The 19,250-nt window shown below is 34.3% G+C and overlaps 1 protein-coding gene across 1 annotated transcript in view; it reads right to left on the bottom strand.

The window, feature by feature from the left end:
- LOC109097713 (unconventional myosin-XVIIIb-like) overlaps nucleotides 1-19,124 on the bottom strand; it is a 43,653-nt gene extending 24,529 nt beyond the window's left edge. Inside the window, 18 exon segments of the mRNA XM_042765456.1 lie at nucleotides 531-678; nucleotides 767-887; nucleotides 969-1,049; nucleotides 1,841-2,033; nucleotides 2,109-2,199; nucleotides 3,211-3,381; nucleotides 3,476-3,620; nucleotides 4,482-4,545; nucleotides 5,157-5,257; nucleotides 5,460-5,602; nucleotides 5,940-6,147; nucleotides 6,924-7,091; nucleotides 7,329-7,441; nucleotides 8,154-8,214; nucleotides 9,414-9,824; nucleotides 11,106-11,252; nucleotides 13,582-13,714; nucleotides 17,963-19,124. Of these exon segments, the coding sequence (XP_042621390.1) occupies nucleotides 531-678; nucleotides 767-887; nucleotides 969-1,049; nucleotides 1,841-2,033; nucleotides 2,109-2,199; nucleotides 3,211-3,381; nucleotides 3,476-3,620; nucleotides 4,482-4,545; nucleotides 5,157-5,257; nucleotides 5,460-5,602; nucleotides 5,940-6,147; nucleotides 6,924-7,091; nucleotides 7,329-7,441; nucleotides 8,154-8,214; nucleotides 9,414-9,824; nucleotides 11,106-11,252; nucleotides 13,582-13,620 (2,405 nt within the window). The 5' untranslated portion in view covers nucleotides 13,621-13,714; nucleotides 17,963-19,124.
- Between the last annotated feature and the right edge of the window lie 126 nt (nucleotides 19,125-19,250).

The following is a 19,250-nucleotide window of genomic DNA, read 5'->3' as shown; positions in this document are numbered from 1 at the left end:
ATTATTACATCAATAAAAATGCCCAAAAAAGCATGTGGTGCATGAAAAAACAAACAAAAAAAAAAACAGATATGGCATTTCTAGACACATATTAAAGTGGCAATATTACTTATAAATATTTATAAAATTAAATCTTTAAATGTAAAAATAATTTAAACAATTAAATTAAACAATTAAATGTAATGTGCATTTATTCCTGTCCAGTTTACATTTAGTATGAAAGAGCCTTGATGTGTTTTGGACAAATAACTTACAAGAGAACTCAACAGTACTGTAAAAGTCATTAACATTAATAAAACGCTGATTTCCTGTTATCTCTCTATTATTATAATCCATAAAAGTGCCAAAAAAATTAGTTTATGGTGCCATGAAAACAATTGGTATGGCATTGCTAGATATAATTTACAGAACAAATATCAAAATTTTAGTTATACAGTAAATATATTTTATTCTATTTTCATTACAATTTAAAACAATTTTAAACATCCATACTGCGGTGCAAAAGTCTGTGATCATCTGCATTCTCTTACATTGAGGAGTTCTGCAGCAGTGAACTGGCATTAAGGACAGATGGGTTGTTCTGGACCTGACCAAACCAGCCTGAGAGATCATAGCGGACTGGATCTGAACCCATCAGGTGAGCGATCTCACACTGCAGAGGCTGCTCGCACTGGCGCACTGAGAATCAAGCAAGCAGAAAGATGAGACCTGAGGAAACATATCTCAAAAAACATGAAAGCAGCAGATCAGAATCAGGCTGGAGTACCTGTGCCGCTGAAGTTCTGACACACTCTTTCCAGAACTGTGCTCTCGGTGGAACCGGGAGTGACCATCTCTTCATCCAGAACCCACAGGAGACCTCGAGAGTCGCCTTCTGGTCCTCGAACCTGAGAACACAGACACGCGCTGTAAAACCACATGTGTGTCTGCCGTGTGGAAGAAGCATGTTGAGGATCAGTGAGTGATACCTGCAGTCCAGGCTGGTCAACAGCACACACCACCTCGGACGGGCTCGTCTCAGGGGCTGTGAAATCTACAGCTACTCCCTCCTGTGAAAAGTTTGGGGGGGTTTGTATTATGGGGTTTGTAATTTATGTGTAGACCTGGTCCTGCCTGACAATTAAGAATCAAAGGCTCGTCTCAGGGGCTGTGAAATCTACAGCTACTCCCTCCTGTGAAAATTCATCAGAAAGTTAATAATGATCTGAAACAATTTATTAGCATTATTAAAAAGTTCTCATTTCTTTTGACCACTCCATTATTATTTCAAATACAAAGGCCAAAAAGTACAAATTAAAAATAACAAGCCTTGCATTTTTGGATACAATTTATTGACTAAATAGAAAAATGGCAGTAAACATACAGAAATAGAATTTATACAGTAAATATGGATTGGAAAGTTACATTATATATTCAATATTTTTTGAGGTGGCACTATGAAAAATAACAGGTATGGCATTTTTAAATATGCATAGAAATTTAATTTTTATTTTATATATTATTTTTATATTAAATTCAAATTTAATCAGCAAGGTTCATATTAATATAAAATATCTGTTTTAGGTTGTCAATAACAAGTTTTCAATATTTGTTTGAGACTGACATGTGGCATTTTTAGGTATAGTTTATTGTTCAAATAAAATGGCAGCAAAACAGAGGAAAATATAAATATGCATGGGAATGTTACTTTATTTAATACATTATTATATATTTATATATATATATATATATATATATATATATATATATATGAAATTCAATTCAATTTTAGTTAAATCAGCAAGGTTCGTATTCATATGCAATATTTGTATCTCTGTAGTGGTTGGAGACGGTGTGGTACCCGTGTGTATCTCTCCAGTGTGTCTGTGAATGTGTGGTTGAAGTAATGCTCCAGCAGTCTCTCCTGTAAGTAGTTGTGACAGAGCTCAGAGAAGCCGGCGGCTCGGTCCTCCCTGCTGTGTCTGGGGTTCCTCAGGCCCGGTGTGTCCACCACAATCACAGAGGCCAGCGTCAGCTGCTGAGAGTGCAGTGCTCTGCAGAGAGAACAAGAGAAAGGCTGGAAAACACTGCTATATCACTTCAGAGAGATACAAACAGTGTGTATTTACCTGTTGATGAGAGACACAATAGTGGTGAAGAGCTCCTCATAGAGACCAGCCGCCATCCCTTCCACACACTGAGCAGCACTCAGTTTTGGACCTGAAACACACACATAGTTGACATATTTCGTTTTAAGGTATGATTTTGCTAAGTTCTGGTGACATTTTTGCAAATCAAGATCTTTTTGTTTTTAAAAGAAGTCTCTTATGTTCACCAAAAATTGGGCTTCACTGCTGCTTTTTTTATTAAGTCAGTGATATTTTGAAATATTGTTTTTATTTGTTTTTGAAGTTTTTTATTTGTGTTTATTTTAAAATGTAATTGACTCCTGTGATGCAAAGCTGAATTTTCAGCATCGTTACTCCAGTCTTTAGTGTCTCAATATGTTTGTGTAAACAGTGATATACCACTAATAAATGCTAAGAAAGAAAATAAAAAATAATTATTTTATTTAGCAAAGATGAATTAGATTGATCAAAAGTGACAGTAAAGACATTTTTAACATTACAAAAGATTTCTGTTTCACCTGTCTATTCATCTAAGAATCCTAAAAAAAGTATCACATTTCCATAAAAATGTTAATCAGCAAAAAGAAAACAGTTCTTTTAAATTGTAATATATTTCACAATATTACAGTTTTTACTGCATTTGTGATAAAATAAATGCAGCCTTGGTGAACATAAGAGACTTACTCCAAAACATTAAAACAATCTTACCTACCTCAAACTTATAAAGAGTATCTAGATATCAAATAATTGATATAAATAAATATACATTTACATAATTCGCTTTATATTATAAAACAGAAACAACATGTCTCAGAAATGTTTTTGGTTATAACTTGGTTATAAAGATTTAATATGTGGCTCTCGGAAATATTTGTTTCTAACTGATCTCCCGGATGGTCATTCTGTGGTCAAATATCTTTTTATAATGGGGCTAAACTGCTTAATAGCCCCAGTCTTCACCAACTGAATAATAAAATTTTTATTCGTTAAGTATCCATATAATGGGTGTCCAGGATGTTAGCTTTAGTTCCTCTCTACACAGTTTAGCTCAGATCCTCTCAGATTCTGGAGGGTTTAATAGAGTACAGTGTGTATTTCTGACCGTCCTCTGGCTCCTCTGCGGCGCGGCGCTCTCTGACGCCTCCGGTGGCTCTCTGCAGTAACTGCCTCAGGTGGTGTTTGAAGACGGCAGTGTGGAGCTCCTCTCCCTCACAACCCAGGATGGCACTCGCTGTCTGCGCGCTGTCAAAACTCATAAACTGCTTACGGCCCACTGAAGCCGTACAAGAAAGGAAAAACAGAGAGTAAAGGCTCACCTAATACTTTTCGCTTGACAAAATACAGGCGTAAATCTAGTCCTGATTTACCCTTGCATGTTCCTGCGACGCCGAGATGGTAGATTCCTGCCAAAACATGCCAAATGGCTTTCTGCTCATCCGCTGAGAATCCTAAAGTGTTCATGGCGGCCAGTAGCTTCCCAAAACCCACTGAAGCTCTCTGCTTTTCATCCACCTGAAGTGAAGGATGAAAAACTACATTTATTTAAACTTATTAAAGAAAAGTTCAATTCAGAACACACATCTGCAAGACACTTTGAGCCTTGGTGCTCATTCGGGAAACAAAGGTTCAAGTCCAGTCTGTCTCATTTCTGTCCGATTATATGAATAATAGTGACAAAATACGAAAAACAAGTTAAACATTTTTACGTTAGTATATTGTATGTATGCAGATAACGTTGGATATACTTAAATATACAACTTTATAAAGAGCTGTGTGATATAACAGTTCATATTTTGTGACAATATAAACAGAGGAAATTTTTAGGATTTGCTATACTGTAAATATCGCTTCATTTTAGTATACTGTATGTATGTGGATAAAATTGGAAGTACTGTAATATATATCCAACTTTTAATATATTGTTGGGAGATAATGTAAACAATTAATTGAATTAAAAACATTAATTTATTAATACTAATAAAAATAACTTTATTTTATTTAGCGCCTTTAAAAGTAACTTTGAATTTAATTAACTTTAGATTTACATTTAATTTAAACTTTACATGTAATGAACTTTATAATTGGATTTTAGTTACTTTATTTAATTTAGTTTAAGATCTAATCTAAAATTAAATTAATTTATGCTTTTTTTCCCCTCTTTGTTGAATGGAATTGTGGGTAGATGTGGAGAGAACAGGATCAGGATGTTGAACAAGATGTTGCAAGCTAGACTTAAACGTGTGTTTCCCACATGAGCACCAAAGCTCAACATGTCAGAGCAGAGGCACTAATCATGTTAGTTTTAATCACTGATCATGACTTTTTTCTCACTCTTTATTATTAATGCTTTTTTTTTTTTTAAACAGTTCATACCTTGGTTGGGCATGACATTCCAAATGAGTTGTGTTCCTTTAACTGGTGCAGCTGCAGTTCAGTCCTGTGATTACAGAACAAGACAGTTACACTCAGATTTAAACAGGAAATGACATCAGACAAGATCCTGTCCCCTCGAGCTCTCTGGAGCTTTTGTTTTAAGGCAAAGCTATGAAAAGAGCAGGCGTTCTGCCAAAACGGCGTTCGCTGAAGAGCCTGTGCGTGCCTCTGAGGGGAAACTGAGTCCAAAAACAAACCCCTAACAATGGGGTGAATGATCTGGGGTTTAATGACGGGCAACTTTGTGTTTGCCATCTAATGATGCTGCAATCAGGCTTGTGAGGACAGAAGCCAGGAACAGGGCTCGTACACATTTTTACCAATAAAGACTTTTCTATGACTTTTGAGACAATATTCATCCATTATTTTACAATAAGAATAAAAATATGTGCAACCCCGCACCGAAATTGGTGAAATAAATTTCCATGACTTTTCCAAAACTTTCTGGGTTTATTTCTTTTTCCAAGGAATGGAAATTGCGTTTTTAAAATTCCACGACTTTTCCAGGTTTTTTGTGACCGTATGAACCCTCCAGGAAGCCAGAAAGGGGCTTCATAATACAAGAAGCAAATGCTACTTAGTTTGACCGCAGAGAGCTCCAGGGACAGAACTGACCTCATGTCTGTGCTGAGGCCTGCGAGCATCTGGGAGAACACCAGGAAGTTACTCTCTCCCTCCGGCCTCCGGCACACCCTCCATTTCTCCAGCAGCATGGTCTGAAACGGAGAGAGAAAACATTACTAGATTGATAGATGGACAGACAGATAAACAAAGACAAAAAGAAAGGCAGACAGACATAAGGGCAGATGAATAGGTGGATAAACAGACAGACAGACAGACAGAGATTGACAGAGATAGGCAGAGAGATAGATGGACGGACAGACAGATAAAGACAGATGGACAGACAGATCAGAGCACCTGCAGATGGGCGGCAGCAGTGAGTGCGGCGTGGTTGAAGTCCAGTGAGAGCACCATAGCGAATCGACTCGAGGCCTCGCTGTGAGACGAGCTCACACACCCGAACGAGCGCAGCACTGTAAACACTGCCTGGAGCCGCTCTACTGCAGATACACACACAAATCATGTCTCACAACCTGTGACCACAGACAAACACCTCGAAACAGCCTCTAAACTGTTGCTATAGCGTTCACCTATCACTTCATGTCAGTAGAAGCAGATTCACACACACAAACGCTGATATTCAGTGGAACGAAACATGTCACACTGTGAGAGGAAGACGCTGTTGTAACCACCAGAGGCTCTTTGAGAAACAGAATCCATCCAGCGTGCAAATTATTCCAGCATTTATTCGACTCATTTCTATTGGTAATTTTTGAACTTTTGTCTTTTGTTGTTCTGTAGCTTTGGCAAATCAACAGAAAAAGTGGATGCACTCACAGGTAAGGCTTCCTCCTGCTGTTCCCGCTTGTTTGAGCAGCTCCTGCGAAAATGACTGACAGGAAGTGGTCTTCCCTGTGCCACTGCGTCCCAAAGCCACCAGCGTCTGGTCCCTCCGCTGACCCACCATTGACACGTACACCCTCCTCACCAGAGCCTGCAGTGGGCCAGGAGCCTCCCAGGACTCCCAGCGTCTGCTCCAAAGCCCCTGAAGCAGGAAGCAGACACATGTTCTGCATGTCACACCCTCACAAAACAGTTCTGTGGCGGGACCAACGTCTTCATCTTGAGTTTACAGCATTCTGAGTAATAAATTCTTTTTTTATGTTACATGCATACCTAAATAAATAAATATAGCCTATCACTGATATGAATAAATATTAACACACACACACACACACACACACTTAAAATTAATTTAATTAAATTTAAATTTTTTGTGCATTGTTAGTTATATTTTTTTTTTTCTTTTTTGTTGAATTTAGTAGGCATTTTTTTAAAATGTTGGGTTTTTTGTTGGTTAATTAGATTGTTAATTTAATTAATAAGGTTATAGAAATTATATGTATATATTGTATTTGTATAAATGGTGTTATAAATAAATATATAATTTTATTTAAAAATGCACACTATATTATATTAATATTATATAATATTATAATAAATATTATAATATTATTATTGATGTATAATTCTACCCTCGATAGAAATTCAGCAACTGAACTGAATTTTATTATTTCAGTTATGTTGGACAAAATGAAATTTAATTGTTTTGTTGGATAATATTAAATAAAATGTATTAATTATTTAAATAATAATAATAAATTTTAAATGGTGTTATAAAATAAATTCTATTAAAAAGTAAACTTAATTAATCAATACATTTACAATTAATGTGCTGTATATAACTACTCTAACTAATGTCAAACTAAATGTTTCATCATACAGGCCTCATTGACGGTTCTGTAAATACACTGATCTTACCTTGCCTGGCGGGGACAGCGGAGGCCACAGAGCCAGTAGATTGGGCCCCACGTGGGTCAAGGGTAGATGTCCTTTAGCTCGACTGGTCAAAGTGTGAAGGACGCTTGACTCGTTCACAGTCACGAGGTCACTCAAGTCCTCACACAGGTCCAGCTCAGGTGGGTTCAGCTGAACACAACCACCAAGAGATGCAACACTGGTCACGCACATTGTATGATGAGTTATATGTAGAGGTGTAACGGTACACAGAGTTGAATTTAAAATATTCAGTACAGGTCTTTCGTTTCAAATACAATAAACTGAAAATGTACTGAACCATTACACTGTCAAAACTGAGGTATATACTGACTGAACCGTCATGTTTGTGTACCATACACCCATAATTAACAGCGCTGAATAGTTCACCTTTTCAATCTCATACTGGGATACATCATGGACAGATCCATCAGAGTCCAGTCGCACCCTCACCCTGCCGTCAGGGAGCTCCGGTGTGCCTTCGTCCGGCTTCAACTGAGTGGCTAAGACAAATCAGAGGCAAGGCAGGTCAAAGGTCACTAAAAAACTCAATGTTAATCTAATATTTTGTGTACAGGGTCGTGACATGGAAACCAGGAGCAACAAGCTGTATGGACTATTTTTATGGTGCTTTTTAGAGTCTGACAGGTTTTGGTTCAGGAAGATACTGCAGTACTGTGTGTTTTATGTAATAATCTTTAAATCTTATAACATGGCAGCCTCGGTGCACAGATTTAGCGAAGCTATGAGCCTTATAAGCTAAGAACACTAAACCCATTCATCACTAAACTGAAGTAACGCTAACAGCACCACAGATCTGATCAGCCAGAAGATAAGCCTGTGAGCCCATTTACCATCTTTTCATGCAAAGAGTAGACTCTTGCACCAGAAGAGATATATTTTAAGCAATACTGAGTTAAAATACGGGAGAGAGAGCAGACAGTGAAGGCAATGGGGCTGAAAACAGTGACTTCTGGGACAGTCCCAAAAATAATAATAAGGCCACATGTAAATAAAGCAAAATCTAAAACAGCACACTATTAATAACCTGTAACTCAACAACACGGGAGAGCTGGTATAGTGTTCAGACATGACTTATAAACCAAAACAACTACAGTACTAAAACTGACTGAACAATGTGTCATTAACAACAGATTTTGTTCTCTTAAATGGCACTCAGTGGACACTCAAGCACAGGTGTAAGAGGTGACTAACCGAGTGTATAACCGTCTTTGTGTGCGTACCACACCTTGCCAGCTTCATACCACACATCCCTCTGCAGAGAGAAAAAGAAAGAGACATATTGTAAAAAAAAAAAAAAAATATTTGTGTGATTGTTGTTACTGTTAACCAAAAAAAAAGAAATCAGTAACTGACACTTGAAAACTTGAAAAACTTAAACCATTATTATGTTGCCTTGGGAACTAACTGAAATAAACAAGTTTAACTACTAACATTTCTAAAATGAAAATACAAATAAATAAAATCAAATAATATCTTTCTTCACAAAACTAAATATTATGTACCTCATAAACCATGTGCATGTTTTGCAAGAAAGAGTTGGATAATAAAAAGTTAATACATTTAAACAAACCAAAGCTAAATATAGTTATATATAACAAAAATTAAAATTAAAATTAAAAAGCACATAAAAAATTCAAAAAATTAAAATGAAAACTGAAAATATTTTTAATAAATAATAAAAAATGATTATTAATAAATACTAGAATAGTATATAAATAATACTGAAATAACATTGCTACAATCTTGCTAATAGTTAATGCAGTAATTTCTTGACTGTTAACATTAATGTGGTAAATGTTACAGCAATAATACAACATGTATAGATAACAAATGAAGCAAATAATAACCATATCATAATATAATCATTTCCTGATGGATAAAATCAAGCCCCAGTTTACTTTTTGTCTTGATTAATATTAAGCTGGTTTCCACCTCTGAGTAATAAATAAAACAGGTGATTGTAATAACAGATAGAAGTTAAATACATTATTGTAAAAAATAATGCTGCATTTGTGAGATCAAAGTCATAATTATAGAAGTTCTAACTGTGAGAAATGATCAGTTACATGAGTCAATTATTTTATTAAATGATTACTTATTTTTATATTAACATTAATATAATACTTAAATAATATTTATACTATTATTAATATAACTAATTACTATTTGCTTTTTTTTTTTTTACTCCAGACTGTTCGGTCTCATTCTGAAATGTCACATTAGGTTGTACATGCTACAGTATTTCATGTTGACCTCAGATGCCAGAAAACAATACACCAATCTTAAGAACATCAGGAAATGTTTTTATCATTACAAAATCTTTCATTTTTGAAAGCCTAGAGAAGACTGTGGTCAGAATTCATCCAAAACCTTTGGACATGATGAAGGCATGTACAGTAGATCTGAATGTCAAGGCAGTGATGTTTGGTGTATTTGTGATGTTCTACTTACCACTTGCACCTTGTGCTCTTCTCTTATAGGGGTTACAGTCATCTGACCTTCAGGCTCTTGCACTTCCTGTTTCAGGGGTTTAACTTCCTGTTGAACCTTTAATTCTTCTGTCTTTACTTCTTTTTCCGTTGGTGGTGCTGGAGATTTGGCTGTATCTGTCCTGAGACTGGGCATCTGCTCCTGCCAGCTGACCTCTGGAGTGCTGGACTCTGAGACAGTTTTTTTATGTTTTGGGTCAGGTGACATTATCCTCCTGGGAGAGGATGTTTTCTTCTCTGACAGCACAGTGTGGCGGCCGCGTTCCCCGTTCACCAGCTGCTCCGCTCGTAGTGCCATCTCCGCTTCCAGTATCGGTGGAGTTTGGTCTGGGAGTAAGAAGTTCTGGACCAGGTTGTCGCTGAGTTTCCTGGGCTGTGAGGGGAGTCTGGTGTAAGTCATCTTCACATGAAAACAAGACCCTCACCTGCTGGTAAAGCCAACTATAACCAGCTCACAATGGTGAGGTAATAAATCAATTATTTGAAAGAAACTTCTTAAGAAAGAAGTTAAGACAATTCTTACAATTCTAAGAGGTTCGTAAAAATGTCCCCAACTGCAATTACTGAAAAAGTTTGCAAATATTTCCTTACAAAAAACTTAGGTTTTCTTAAGAAAGAAGCCAAGGCATTTCCTAAGATAAATTCTAAGTTTTTAAGAATTTTCCTAAAGGCAATTCTTGAAAATTTTAATTTAGGACATTTCTTAAGACAAAATAAGTTTGTAACAATGTTCTTGAAAGTGATTCTTAAATTCCTTCCTTAATTTTTTTTCTCAAGAAAAAATTAAGACATTTCTTAAAATGAATCCAAATGAATACAATTCAAATTCTTGCAGTTCCTGAAAAATACTTAAGTTCTTAAAAGTTTTCTTAAAAACATAATTAAAAAAAAAATGATTTAAGACATTTCGTAAGATGTAATTCTTGAAAAATGTGCAAATATATTAAGTTTGTTAGAATGTTCCTACTTGTAATTCTCTTTTAAGAACATATTATTTTCATTTCTTAAGTTTGAGATAGTTTGAGCGATTTCTTAAAATAAAGTTTGTATTGCAATATTTTCTTAAGAGCATCTTTATAGTTTTTCTTAAGATAGAAGTTTGTAAGAATGTTCCCAAGAGCAATTCTCTAAAGTTTGGAAATATTTTCTTTAAACATCTTATTATTTTTAAGAAGTGAAGACATCTCTTAAGATAAATTCTAAGAATGTTCGTAAGTGCAACTCTTTCTAAGGCTTGCAAATATTGTCTTCAGAACATCTTATTTTTTCCACAGTCACATATTTCCTTATTTATAGTGGGTTTAGATTTATTGCTTAATAATTTAAACCAATAAATGCAATAAACATCTTAAGTTGTGGGAGTTAAGTTAGATGTTATCCAAACTTAACGTGGTTATTTATGAGAACCAAGCTTTCAGCAGTTCACACAGTCTAAGAACATTCTTTTCAGGAATTCAAATTATTCTTAAGTTTTGGCTTTAGAACACGTTTTGGGGAAATACAAAATATTCTTGAATTTATTCATAAGTGAGATGTTGTTCTGAAGAATGGCTGGAACTGATGGAGCACCTCGGAATAACCAACACTGGACCTGCTAAAACTGGCACAAGTTGGTTCTTCCAGCAGAATCCCGCCCAGTGAAGTGAGATCTCACCGCCTTCTCCTCTTTGAGCTCTGGCTCTTTGTGGCGTGTCTCTTTCTCGGTCTCTCTCACCAGTTGTTTGAGGAATCCTCCCGGGACGGCGGAGAGAGGAGGAGGAGGCTGTGCAGTGGGGACGGGAGACTTCTTCTCCTCCTTGATCTGTTCACAGATGAGGAATACAGGAGCTCCAGTCATGAACTGATACAAACAAACTGTCCATCTAACTGACACAATCACATGAAAACTGCTTAGAAGGTAGCAACACTCCCACTGCAAACATGCATTTTCTTATTATTATTCTGCCATAACATTTTACACAAGTATTGTTTTAAGATTGTTTATTTTAATCTGGAAAGCACATAAAAAAAATTACAAAAATAAAACATTATTTTCCTTACATGTACAAAAAAACAAACACATTTTCATTTCAATTGTAAAAATATTTAAAAATATATAGCTAAAATAAATATTAAAATATATTTATATGAATTTATCTTTGATAACTTTATATTAATATTTCTTAATACTCACACATATATACAAATACATACTGTGTGTGTGTGTGTGTGTGTGTGCGTGTATATATATATATATATATATATATATATATATATATATATATATGTATATATATATATATATATGTATATATATATATATATATATATATATATATATATATATATATATATATATGTATATATATATATATACACACACACACACATAATCATTTGAATTAACCCAACCTGTATTTTAAGAGTGGAAATGCATGCATTTCTTGCTCCTTGAAGTACATTTTCTAATATATTTTGACATTTAAAGGTTTATGCATATTGTTTTAAGATTTTTTTTTTCTTTTTCTGAAAAACAAATAAAAATATAATTTAAAAATGACAAATGTTTTTTAATATTTTGTCTTGTTTTCTAGTAAAAATAGAAACTCAAAATTTAATGAGGTTTATATGTATATATATAATAACAATAGTTTTCATAAGTAAATGCATCATGTTTTAAGAATATTAATACACATGCACAAAAAAACATGGCAATACAATACTTTTTTTTTTGGAAAATAATTTAAGTAAACTTACTAAAGCCTGATATTTAGTTTGTTAGCTTAGAGTATGTATGCTAAGAAGCTACATACAGTACACCCCTCATTTCCAATTTACCATAGTTCAGGCACAGTAAACATAATAAAAGTATTTGTAGCATAACCATAGTGACCACATATAAAAATCAATATAACCAAAAAAAAAAAAAAAATTATAGCTTAAACATTTAGTAACTGTAGGCTACTAGAAATGATTCTCTTACTTTCCCAGTAAGCATGACTATTCATCATGAATCTTCTACCAAAATACTGTAGGTTATTATAGGTAGTCGTACCATAGTAAAACCATGGTTAATTTTCATGAGGGTGAAAACTAAAGACACAATATTTTAGTAAGTGTCCCATATACGCACTGAAAGCTTCCACTGATGCCCTTTGCCGCTCTGTTAGCAGTACAAGCAATGATATTAAACGTGTGAGCTGAGGACAGCAGATGTCCTTCAGCAGGCCAGCAGAACTGAAACACTAGATACAGTCTACAATAACTGCACTTCATGAGCACAAGCCAGCGGAGAGCATTCGGTCAGCAATACCAGCTAACTTAAGCTGCCTGTGAAGCTCGTACTGTATGCTGTTGTATAGAGAACAACTTGAAAAGTAATTTATTAGGGTTAGTTTAGAATAACAAAGACCTAATGAAATTTAAGTAGAGTTAAAACCCTTCATTTACAGAGTAACGTCACTGTCATTCTAATGTGTATCAGGAAGTGGACCACCATAGAGAGCCACTGAGCAGCAGCATGGGTCACACTGTGAGAATTAAAGCCTGCTTATGAAATATTAATGAATTATTTGGTGTTGGAGACATTTGGTGAAAGGTTTTAATAAATGTTATACGTTTGTTATATCCACCAAGTACTTATATATATATATATATAAAAAAAAAAAAAATATATATATATATATATATATTTTTTTTTTTTTTTTCAATGTATAAAGTTTTTTAATGTGAGTTAAGGTAAATAAGCAACATTTATGGTACTTTTGTAATACTATATGATATTGTGAAACCATTCATGATACTATTAGATTTGACAATGTAGTTAAAATGTAATATTGACAAGCACAGATTTCAGTCTTTCCTCTATCACAGAAACTGTACTTTTTATGTCTAACAGCCAGACTGAAAATAGCTGCCGGTCGGCACTTTCAATGTGAACTGAATTACTTTACAGAAACTTAAGAGATGTAGGCAGTCTTTCACATTCAAGTTAATGTCAGTGTGTGGTCTGTGTGAGGCTGAGGCTGGACTACAAGCTTCTCCAAAAGGACAGTGATTAATCGTTGAACTGGTGCTGGATAATAAACTGAGTTAAGCAGCAGTCGGGTTAGTTGAGCTGAACTCCATGCATGCAGCCATCCTGCACCTCCCTTCTGTTCCCAGAGTTTTAAGCGTGAGGAGAGCGCCATGGCGGGACGAGGTCGGGCAGGGAGATCCCAGCCAGGTGTGATGTGAGGGAGGACACAAAGTGGAGAAAAAAATGGAAACAGTGACACTGTGGACCTGCAGATGGAGAAAGAGACACAAAACATGAGAGATTATCATTATATTCTAGAGTGAAAATCGTGGATAAAAACCTTGATCAAATTTAATCCTGAAATATACAGAGAAAAAAATTAAATATAAAAAAGTATTATGATTATTATTAATATTTTCTTAAATTAAAAAACAATATAATAATGGTAATATCTGCAACATTTTATAAAAATATAGTTAAATATAATTAATAAATAATTATGAATATAATAATAATAATTATGAATTCATATATTAATACAAAACCTTCCCTCGTCCAGCACGATAACTTGATATTTAGCTTACTTATGCTAACATAGTTTATTTATAGTTAACATAAAAATGTTATTTGTATTAAGACAATAGTAACCACTTTAAAAAAAAAATATATATAACATTATATAAAATATATATTTTAAAAAATTTGGTATGAAAAATGTATAACTTAAAGATTTATTAACTGTAGGCTATTATTGTGCATCACTGTGAAAATGATTCTTTTACACCAATCTTAGCATGACTATTTATCATGAATGTTCTAGCAAAACACTCTTTTTTATATAATATAAATGGTATTATAAATATTTTATTCAATATTATTACTACTAAATTTTGTAAATAGGTAATATTGTATAAATATATAGTCAAATAGTCAATATAGTAAAATATGATTTATAAATAAATAATAATTATTGTATTTATAATGAATATATATATATACACACACACACACACACACACACACACACACACACACACATACACACACTACTGTTCAAAGTTTGGGATCAGTAAGACTTGTAATGTTTCTGCTCATCAAGGCTGCATTTATTTGATTAAAAATACAGAAAAAAAAACTGTAATCTTGTAAAATGTTATTACAATATAAAATAATGGTTTCTATTTTAATATCCTTTGAAATATAATTTATTTCTGTCATATAATGCTGAATTTCCATCAGCCATTACTCCAGTATAAAGTGTCACTTGATCCTTAAGAAATTAATTTAATATGCTGATTTATTATGAGAATTATCAATGTTGGCAACAGTTGTGCTCCAAAATATTTTTTCTGAAACTGTGATTACTTTTTTCAGGACCCTTATAAAATAAAAAGTAAAAAAAAACAAAAAGTAAAAAAAAAAAAAACAGCATTTGTTCAAAATATAAATCTTTTCTAACAAATAAATATTTTCTTTCACTTCTTATCAACGCATTCTTGCTGAATAAAAGTTTGAATTTCTTTCAAAAAAAGAAGGAATACAAATTTACTGACCCCAAACTTTTGAACTGTAGTATATATTGTTAGAAAATATTTCTACAGGTATTTGAAATAAATGCTTTTCTTTTTACTTCTTTATTCATCAAAGAATCCAGAAAAAAAGTATCACAGGTTCCAAAAAAATATCAAGCAGCACAACAGTTTCAACACTGATAATAAATCAGCATATCAGAATGATTTCTGAAGGATCATGTGACACTGAAGACTGGAGAAATGATGCGGGAAATTCAGCTTTACATCACAGGAATAAATTAGATTTTAATGTATATTAAAATAGAAAAACATTATTTTACATCGTAATAATATTTCACAATATTACGTTTTTTTCCTGTATTTTTGATCAAATAAATGCAGCCTTGACGAGCATAAGAAACTCCTGTAAAAAACATTAAAAATCATTCTGATCCAAAACTTTTGAACGATACATATATGTGTGTGTGTGTATGAGATTTCCTCTTAATGTGGTTTTTAATATGCAATGTTGTATAAATATAGTTAAATATAATGAATTCCTAACTAATAGATTCCAAACTAATACATTGTATTTAACTATTAATGAATACCTTTTGAGGCATTATTTTCATGACTCTCTCTAAACATGTTTTTAATATGTAATATATGACTATTAAATAACGAATAATTATATTTCTATAATATAATATATCTTTTTTTGCAATGTGAAATTACTGTCATGAAACTCCCTCTAAATAAATACGATTTCTTAAATCCAGAATTTGTGTGTGAAACAGACATTAGCAGATACAGGATGTGTGATTTATGCAAATTATTTTGCACATAAAAACATCTCCGTGTCTTCACTTGCTGCTCTGCTGGTGTGAGACATTTATGCATTACATCATTTCAAAGGAAATCAAACTTCTCCCTTTTTGCTCTTCTTTTACCAACAGTTTAACCCAGAAAAATATACAGCAGGAGAGAACGAAAGGCCCAGCTGACCGGTGCGGGTAACAGAGGTCACCGCTCAGCAAACATACCCTACGGCAGGAGACCTGGCCATAATTAATATTGGCAGTTGCTAAGGAGCTGAGGATGTTGCTGATTTACATGCAACTCCATGCATTTAGAGAGAAGGAAGGACCGGAGTCACATCTACATTAGGAAAGTGAATATCTTATGGACTTGGGTAGGGGTAAATCCACAGAAACCACCAAGAACACTCTAGAAACCTGTTAACAACCACCCAAAACTGCCTGGCATCACTGCAATGAGTTCTGCACAGGCAAAAACACAGAAAACAAGAATCGAGAAGTAGGCTGTTGATGACAAATCCAACTGAGCTTCTTCAGGCAATAAGGCACTAAATGAAAGAGATTATGTTCTTCCACAGTCTTCAGTGAAACATTCGCTCCATGATAAATATGGACCACCCGCTCCAGCAACACAAAACACATGACGAACACAAACCCAGAAGCTGAGTCTAATGAAGGCCAAATGGCAGGAATTAACTGGAAACAGCGCAGATCTGGGCTTCATTACCATGTCAGTGTTCAGCCAGCAGTTTTTCATTGTAGAAATCTGTTTTGACATTTTGTTCACTTGAGGTGCTGTAAGCATTTACATTTCTGACATTTCAGTATTGCCACTTTTGACAAACTCCAAGGAAACTACCAGTTTAATTTAAATTATTATTATACGATGACCAAAACCTATATTATTCTACCATAACAAACCAACAAAAACAGACTGTTCACATATTACTACGAAAAAAATTAAAATAAAATAAAGGATAATAAAGGAAATGAATATAGGATAAATTAAAATAATTAACCACTTGCAATTTAATCTCTAAAAGGCACCATTTATATAATTATATTTTTTTATTTATTCTTATTTTTTTCTTTCTTGGAAATGTGCTGTCTGTGATTAAATTGTATTACAGTGAAATATTTGTTCCTATGCAATCAGATGTTTTAGGGATTTTTTTTTCAAACCATATAAAATATACTGCCAAGAATTAAATATAAAATAAAAAAGTTAACAGCTTGTGATATATATGTTGTAAAAGATACCATGGTATTACCTTCAAAACATAACTTTTATTGATGAAGAAATATTTGTCCCCATGAAAAAATTAAAAAAAAAATCTAACATAAAATACTCTGCCATCTTTTAATATTAAATATCTCAGATATTCATTGACAAATTCTCAATCTAAATTGATATCTCATGTTTTTTATTTTTTGTAATTTTTTTTATGAAATATATAATCAGGCCTAGAAATATTATTTATAATATAAAATATACCAGATAATTGGGCTTTTTACCCCAGAATTAATTTCTGATTTTGGATGGGTAATACAGCAATATAACTGAATGCAACTTTGGAGTACCTTGTCAATACCATTTAAATATGATAATCATTAAATATCTTATATATAATATCATATATATTAAATATCTCAAACTTTCTTCTATCTTTGGGCAAATGACAGCTTCCTCTGTAAGATACACAATCCCTCAATTGTTTCCTGCAAATCACTCAATCTTAATGCAAATGCACACAAACACTGACTCATGTAAAAGGTTAGGTCGCAGGATCACGACATTGCATTTCCATTTCAAATCCTGCCAAACCTCAACATCTTGCCATCCGCTTCGGCATTACACAGCAAACAACAAAACAAATTAGTCAGAGGCTGAAAATGATCCTGGGAGACAGAGCTCAGATTTCAGCTGGAGTCAGTGCCGTGTTTAGATGTGGAATATCCCGGCGTTCCAAACAGAAGGCCTTTAATTTCCCAACCAGAACAAACCAACCAACTTCTGGGCCTAGACGAACAGCCTAACATCCCTAATTTCATTAGGAGAACACCAGAAGACTAGACTGGCCTTTCAGGACATGGTTGTCTGTGAGGGTCTGGGATCTATAAATCAATCACAGTATGTACAAAAAGAACAGATTAGGGTGTCAATAAGAAAAACCAACAGGCGTACCTTGTGATGGTTCCTCGATGGAGTGGAAGAATATGTCCAATGAGAGTAATGTATGTGTGAAACTCCGGAAAAACGAAGAGGCCAAAAACAAGGTACACAGTCTCACTGTCACTGAGAGGGTGAAGCTACAATCTGAAATAGAGTGGCAGGACACACACACAAACACACACACAGATAAGCATGGCAGCTGAGTTAACACAAGACTTGGCTATAAATATCCCGCGGCTAGAAGAGGAGGGACATACTACCCTGTTTGGGAAACACTTGAGTGCTGTAAACGGGGTTGGGAAACTGAACATTATTTCGACTGTAACACACTGGGGATCCGACTGGATGCGTCACTGATGTGGACGATTTCAAAACACGTCGGATTACTTTGGCAGAAATGATGCTTAAAAGTTTCACGTGGACTTTGTCAAGGCTGGACGTCCAAGACTGACTCCTTTTGGAAATTTACTCGATGTGAACCGGGGAAAACATTGCTGGAAACAGCTAGAAAAAGCACACAAGTCAAGCATCCGCATGCTTGCTAGTGGCTGCCGGTGTGGTTTGATGGACAGACTCAGCTGTGAGACACATGGGGTGGGAGGTGCGCTGCGGGAGGAGGTGTCAGAGAGAATTAGAGAGAGGACAGAAGCGTATCATCACAGTCATGATCTCTGGGAGGAATCGCTGGAGGCCAATGGATATTACGGTTTTCGAATGCTGCCATGGAGAAACATCTCATACAATCATTTTGATCTCAAGATGATCTACAGTTTATAAATTCAATCTTTAGCAGACTTGATTACAGTCTGTTAAATCAGTTTCACACGAAAGGCTTTCTTTGTCTTGTTTCGTTAGCTGAAACAGTTTAGGTGCTTAAAAACATTAGGAATTTCCAACCAACTGGAATGGATGCAATTTGATTACTGATTCTGAAACAAGTAGTTATATGAACACTGTGATATGATTCACATATTCTTTTACATGTGCATTACATGCATTTCAAACCCTTCAGCGCATGCTAATTTCCCAGTCGCTGTGGATAATGCCACTGGAGCTACCGCATGTGTAATTACCGTTGATGACATAATCATCAAGAGAGCAGATATTTAGCAGATATGAGAGCTCACACGCGAGATGGAAATAAACATACACACAATATGATGTAAATGGATGTTAACATTAAGTTGTATGAGGCTTCTACAATAAAGTAAGCCAATACAACTGTAACTGACAATAAACACATTTCATGAGAATTTGAGCTTGTTACCTTTAAGGAAACGCATTATAATTATAAAATATC

The sequence above is a fragment of the Cyprinus carpio genome, chromosome A10 (genome assembly GCF_018340385.1).
Source record: "Cyprinus carpio isolate SPL01 chromosome A10, ASM1834038v1, whole genome shotgun sequence".
In the NCBI taxonomy this organism is placed as follows: Eukaryota; Metazoa; Chordata; class Actinopteri; order Cypriniformes; family Cyprinidae; genus Cyprinus; species Cyprinus carpio.
This window is presented reverse-complemented; position numbering and strand designations above follow the sequence as displayed.